Source organism: Topomyia yanbarensis, chromosome 3 (assembly GCF_030247195.1).
Source record: "Topomyia yanbarensis strain Yona2022 chromosome 3, ASM3024719v1, whole genome shotgun sequence".
Classification (NCBI taxonomy): Eukaryota; Metazoa; Arthropoda; class Insecta; order Diptera; family Culicidae; genus Topomyia; species Topomyia yanbarensis.
Window position 1 is genome coordinate 400,449,858 of NC_080672.1, and position 7,089 is coordinate 400,456,946.

Consider the following 7,089-nt stretch of genomic DNA (forward strand, 5'->3'; position numbering starts at 1 on the left):
ATCTTCCTCCATGTCCCGCGTACAAACAGCGCGAGGAAAATCTTAAGCGTTCCCTTTAGGGACGCTCTAAGCGATCTTTTGCAGAAATGCTTAAGATAGCTACGCCACCTGTCTCTACGAACATCTTTACCAACTTGTCTACTGACGAAGGCGACTGTGATGAACCCCAGGAGGGAACATCTTCTGCTGTGCCTAGAAGTAGTAGAAAAAGGAAGAATATTTCCTCTTCCAAGCTTCGTCGTAAAGGCCAGAAGGTGTCTCTTCATGGTCCCCCTAAAATAACTACTCAAGGAAGTACTGTTGTAAAACCGAAGCAAGTCGCTCCCGGTCTCAGTAACCTGAGCTCAGAAAAGGAGTTCCCAGCACTTCCAGGAACATCAAAAACCCCAAGTGTTCCCATATCTCAGCCAGAGAAAGAAAACAGTGCTGGCTTAATAAATTTCTCTGACATTGTGGACCGTATTCTTACAGCGTTGAACATTTCTGACCCCCTTAAAAGTATCTTGATAAGCTTTCTCCCCGCAGTAAAAACATTCTTGTTGCAGTTCACTGCGAAATGGCCCCTCCTTTCAGCGATTGTATCCTTCGATGGCTAATTCATCGAACGAGGTCAAGGATTTAATCACTGTTCTACAGTGGAATTGCAGAAGTATTATCCCGAAAATCGATTCGTTTAAAATCTTACTAAATAATTTGAAATGCGATGCATTTGCCCTATGCGAGACATGGCTCACTTCAGAAATAACCCTACACTTTCACGATTTTAATATTATTCGCTTGGATCGAGAAGACTCTTACGGAGGAGTACTTTTAGGGATCAAAAAGTGCTATTCTTTCAATCGGATCGACCTCCCCTCGACGCCAGGCATTGAAGTTGTCGCTTGCCAAACCAGAATTAAAGGCAAAGACTTTTGCATTGCTTCCACCTACATCCCCCCTAGAGCCTCAGTTAGCCACCGACGGCTTTGCGATATTGCGGAACTCCTCCCCGCACCGAGGCTAGTTTTAGGTGACTTCAACTCCCACGGCACGGCATGGGGTTGCCTTCATGACGATAATCGATCTACCCTACTCCATGAGCTTTGCGACAACTTCAATATGACTATTTTGAATACGGGTGAAATGACACGGATTCCTGCCCCTCCAGCGCGTCTGAGCGCCTTAGACCTGTCCCTCTGCTCGACATCGCTGCGGTTAGATTGCATGTGGAAGGTAGTCTCTGATCCCCACGGCAGCGACCATCTGCCAATCGTAATTAATATTGCTAACGGTTCAGGGCCACCGAATACAATCAATGTTTCGTATGACCTCACACGAAATATTGATTGGAAGAGCTACGCGTCCGCGATATCCGAAAAAGTAGAATTGACACAAGAGCTTCCTCCGGAGGAAGAGTACGGGTTCCTGGCTGGCTTGATTCTCGATACCGCGATTCAAGCTCAGACTAAACGCGTACCAGACGCGAATTCACGCGGGCGTCCTCCCAATCCATGGTGGGACAAAGAGTGCTCAGACGTGTACGCGGAGAAGGCCGCTGCGTGTAAGACCTTCCGGGACGACGGACTGCCAGCTAGCTACCGACAGTACGCGATGGCGGAAACGCGCATGAAGAGTTTGATAAAAGCCAAAAAACGTAGCTACTGGCGCCGGTTCGTCGACGGACTAACGAGAGAAACATCGATGAGCACTCTTTGGAGTACGGCCCGGCGCTTACGAAACCGAAACAGTACCAATGAGAGCGTGGAATATTCAAACCGTTGGATATTCGATTTTGCCCAGAAGGTTTGTCCGGATTCCGCCCCGGCACAGAAGATCTACCGCGCCGCGTCCCCTCACAATAACGCGAACGAAACACCGTTTTCGATGGTGGAGTTCTCACTTGCTCTCTTATCATGTAACAATAAAGCCCCAGGGCCAGACAGAATCAAATTTAACTTGTTAAAGAATCTGCCAGACTCTGCCAAGAGACTCTTGTTGAATTTATTTAACAAGTTTCTTGAGGATAATATTGTCCCTCATGACTGGAGGCAAGTGAAGGTCATCGCCATTCAAAAACCAGGAAAACCAGCCTCCGACCACAACTCGTATCGACCGATTGCGATGCTGTCCTGTATCCGAAAGTTGTTCGAGAAAATGATCTTGTTTCGCCTCGATAATTGGGTTGAAGCAAATGGCTTACTGTCAGATACACAATTTGGTTTCCGCAAAGGCAATGGGACGTACGATTGTCTTGCGTTGCTCTCAACAGAAATTCAAATGGCTTATGCTAGCAAAGAGCAGATGGCATCAGTTTTCCTAGATATTAAGGGGGCTTTTGATTTAGTTTCTATCAAAATTCTTTCTGAGAAGCTGCACCAGCATGGTCTTTCACCGACTCTAAACAACTTTTTGCTAAACTTGCTGTCTGAAAAACACATGCATTTTTCGCATGGTGATTTATCGACATCACGAATTAGCTACATGGGTCTTCCCCAGGGCTCATGTCTAAGCCCCCTTCTCTATTTCTTTTACGTGAATGACATTGACGAATGTCTTGTCAATTCCTGCACGCTAAGGCAGCTTGCAGATGACGGTGTGGTCTCTATTACGGGTCCCAAAGCCGTCGATCTGCAAGGACCATTGCAAGATACCTTGGACAATTTGTCTGCTTGGGCCCTCCAGCTAGGTATCGAGTTCTCCACGGATAAAACTGAGCTAGTCGTATTTTCAAGGAAGCGTGAACCAGCGCAACTACAGCTTCAATTAATGGGTCAAACTATTGCTCAGATTTCAACTTTCAAATATCTCGGGGTCTGGTTCGACTCTAAAGGAACCTGGGGATGTCACATTAGGTATCTGAAACAGAAGTGCCAGCAAAGGATCAACTTTCTCCGTACAATAACCGGAACATGGTGGGTGGGCACCCAGGAGACCTGATCAGGCTGTACCAAACAACAATATTGTCGGTGATGGAGTACGGGAGTTTCTGTTTCCGCTCCGCTGCGAACATACATTTCATCAAACTAGAGCGAATCCAATATTGTTGTTTGCGTATTGCTTTGGGTTGCATGCACTCGACACATACGATGAGTTTAGAAGTGCTAGCGGGCGTCCTTCCGCTGAAAAATCGATTTTGGGAACTCTCATATCGATTGCTCATCCGATGCGATATCTTGAACCCGTTAGTAATTGCAAATTTCGAAAGGCTTGTCGAGCTCAATTCTCAAACCCGATTTATGTCCTTGTACTTCGATTACATGGCACAAAATATCAATCCTTCTTCATACTATCCCAACCGTGTCAATCTCTTTCATGCTTCTGATTCAACTGTATTCTTCGACACATCCATGAAAGACGAGATTCGTGGAATCCCGGATCACATACGTCCGCAAGTGATCCCAAGCATCTTTCATAGTAAATTTCGAGAAGTCGACTGCAACAAGATGTTTTACACCGACGGGTCAAGCCTCGACGGCTCCACTGGCTTCGGTATATTCAATCAAAACCTCACCGCCTCATTCAAACTCAATGATCCTGCTTCAGTTTACGTCGCAGAACTTGCTGCTATTCAGTATACCCTTGGGATCATTGATACTTTGCCCACCGATCATTACTTTATTGTCTCGGATAGCCTCAGCTCAATCGAGGCTCTCCGTTCAATGAAACCTAGAAAGCACATTCCATATTTTCTGGGGAAAATCTGGGAGCGCCTGTGTGCTTTGTCTGTAAGATCGTACAAGATTACCTTAGTTTGGGTTCCCTCGCATTGCTCCATTCCAGGTAATGAAGAAGCGGACTCTTTAGCTAAGGCGGGCGCTTTACAAGGTGACATATATGAAAGACCAATTAGCTTCAGCGAATTTTTCAGTATCACTCATCAGAGAACCCTCGAAAGTTGGCAAACTTCATGGAGCAATGGTGAACTGGGAAGGTGGCTACATTCGATAATCCCTAAGGTATCGACGAAACCTTGGTTCAGAGGGATGGATGTGGGTCGGGATTTCATTCGCGTGATGTCTCGGCTCATGTCCAATCACTACACGCTGGACGCACATCTCCGACGTATTGGGCTCGTGGATAGCGGTATCTGCGCTTGTGGTAACGGTTATCACGAAATCGAACATGTTGTCTGGGCATGCGCCGAGTACTGTTCTGCCAGATCTCAACTATTCGATTCCCTTCGGGCCCGAGGAAGATCACCCAATGTCCCGGTTCGAGATGTACTAGCAAGCCGCGATATTCTCTACATGTCCCTTATATACACGTTCCTCAAAACCATCAATATCCAAATTTAAATGCCCCTATCTTTTCTCTTATCATTCCCAGAAGTGCCCTCTTCCGCCTACCGTACCCCAACGATGGTTTGATACGACTCCAAGACGAGACAAAACATCTGTCGAATGAACCAACAACACGAGATCTACAGTACAACATCACACGCGCAGCGCGGTGTGTTTCCGATCCGTATCTGAGCCGTACTACGAAATCGTCTGGAGGAACCCCTGCCGGCTCGAGGAAAACCGCCCGGCGTCCCAATACTTGATTCATCCGTTCGAATCTGTAATCCTGGCCGTTAATTCCTGATGCCGGAAACTGAAAGTTTATATCTCACCCCCCCCCCCCCCTTCAGCCTTGTCCACCCTCCCTCCCATGTCTCTGATACACAGATGTATGACTTCACCCCCTTCTCCCCTTGAATATCTTCCCAAAATTTATGTGCCCGCTATCTTCTAGTTTTAGTTGATCAATATTTAATCTCGTTAAGAAATGCACAACAGTACCACTACTTTAAAATGGCCCTAATTAATTCCCCTTAATCTTGAACCACTCTCTCTAGTTATTTCTAGTTAATAAGCTTGTAAAATGTTCCGCTTAGTTAATAATTAATTTCTCCTACAAACTCCCTTCTAAAAATCATAAAGTGAATTACAATACAAAGAACACATAAAATGACCCGTCCCCCAAATCTTACGAATATTATATTATACCCTCTTTTATATGTATAAGTTAGCTGTAAAGTTTTTTTTTTAGTTTCATTATATAAAACAAAATAATATTGAAATGTGTAACCCCCTAGTTTTAAGAAATTCAAAATGTAAAACAATGAAAAAATGGCACCTTTAAGCTAACGCATACGTGCCTTATCAAATAAACAAATTGAAAAAAAAAAAAAACCGTAAAATATTTCGTAAAATACTATTACTCCCCCTCTTGTATATCAAAGTGAATCCCTTGTTTTAAATTTTTTCATAAAAAAATCTTTTGGCCCTCTCTTGTATATTGAATCTTATTTCTAGTCTTAAGATAGCTGTAAACTTTTTTTTTCCTTTGTAAAAAAAAATATTTCAACATTGTAACCTCCTAGTTTTAAGATATCCAAAATGTAAAAACATAAGCATTTGGCACCGCCAAGCTAACGCATTTGTGCCTATCAAATAAACGAAATGAATAAAAAAAAGGCTTCATAGTTTAATAGATCACGAAACCTGACCAGGAAGGCCATTTAGGCTCCGGATATCAAGAGCTGGTACGCGTTTCTTCAAGGGATATCTCCCGACGTTTCCCCAGTCCAGCTTTGGAGAAGAGTGAAACAGTCAAATCTAAGAGGTAAAAGTAGGCAAGCCAGCTTCTTCCTCGCAGTAAACGGAACCAGATAAGTCGAGCCCCAAGAAATTTCTGAAGAACTCGGCAAACACTTCAGCTCGTTACCATCAGATGATGCCCTCCCACCAACCTTTTTAGCACGATGCAGAAGACTTAGCAGAGCGACTCCGGACAAGACTTGAACAGAGTGCTCTCCGGGATAGAATTAACGGCAGTACTCGCTACCACCCACGGTATCTTCGCTGGACTAAATGACGTTGGCTAAACTATGCTACAGCATGCTCCACTTGAGGCTAGAAGAGTCCATTTGGAATGTATGAACCGCATCTGGAATGGCCAACCCATCCCATCCTTTTGGAAAACGGCGCTTGTAATCCCCATACAAAAAAAAGGTGACACTCCCCGTACGACGAAAGACTTCAGGCCGATTAGCCTGCTTCCCTGCGTAGGGAAAGCTATGAAGCAGATGGTCAACAAACGGCTTATGACCTATCTCGATGAAAACTTCCATCTTGACCAGCGCGAATTCGCATTTCGCAAGGGTGGAGGGACTGTAACACACCTCGAAGCCTTTGGAGAAATCCTCCGGCAGGCTTTGGCGGACGATCTGCATGCTGACATAGCAATATTAGACATAGCCAAGGCCTACAACACAATCTACCGCGAGGGGGTTCTCCGGCAACGAGCTAGCAGGGAAGTCACCGGAAACCTTGGGAATTACACCAAGGACTACCTCAACAAACCTGTCTTTCGAGTGGGAGTCGCTAGCCTACTTTATTCCTCGTCAGCATGAACTGCCTCTTTGCATGTTGGCCGGGTGGAGTCTACATTTTAGTCTACGCCGAAGGCATCATAATCGTCGTCGGCTCCAAGCCACAGTAAACCGCCAAATGCTCAGTATCACCTAGCCACTAAAAGACCGGTCAAACTCAGAAATAAACTTATCCCTTTCCGCAGAGAACCAAAAATCCTCGGTATCAAAACTTCGCTTTTTCTACACTTGCGAACTGCCGAACGAGTCTGTGAAAGCAGGAAACGCTTCATGCGAACCATTCGTGCCCGGCATCCGACATTCAACAGGAAAACTACTCTGAACGTCGGAAATGCGCTTGTCAACAGCAAAATATTGTACGGTATTGAAATAAACAGCCACAACTTGGACGGGCGTATGAGGATCCTTGCTCTCCTGTACAACGGCACGACTTGGTTGGCCTCTAACCTACTGCCAAACGCCCGCCGAAGTAAGCTGTGTCGATTCTGGCATTCTTCTCTTTCGGTAGGCGGCCGCTAACATCACACTAAAGGACGCTCTGGGATACCTGGAAAGGACTTCTGGAAGCACTTATGTCCTCCTGAAAACGGTTCAAAAGATATTTCTAGAATACAGTGGCACAGCCCTCCCAGAAATAGCTCGATAGATCGAAAGTTCGATCGCTTCGCTTCTGCTCGCTCAGAATGCCTTCCACTAAAGGCTACTGCTGAACACAACAGTTTCGACGCTGTCAC

General features: G+C 45.4%; 1 protein-coding gene across 1 annotated transcript; it reads left to right on the plus strand.

Annotated features, from left to right (window-relative positions):
* The first annotated feature begins 6,040 nt into the window (after window positions 1-6,040).
* Window positions 6,041-6,376, plus strand: LOC131688325 (uncharacterized). Its single transcript, XM_058972528.1, has one exon. The coding sequence runs from the start codon at window positions 6,041-6,043 to the stop codon at window positions 6,374-6,376; it is 336 nt and encodes a 111-aa protein (XP_058828511.1).
* Window positions 6,377-7,089: the final 713 nt, after the last annotated feature.

Coding starts and splice junctions, on each gene's coding strand:
- LOC131688325 (XM_058972528.1), top strand. CDS start 6,041: ATGAAGCAGATGGTCAACAAACGGCTTATGACCTATCTCGATGAAAAC.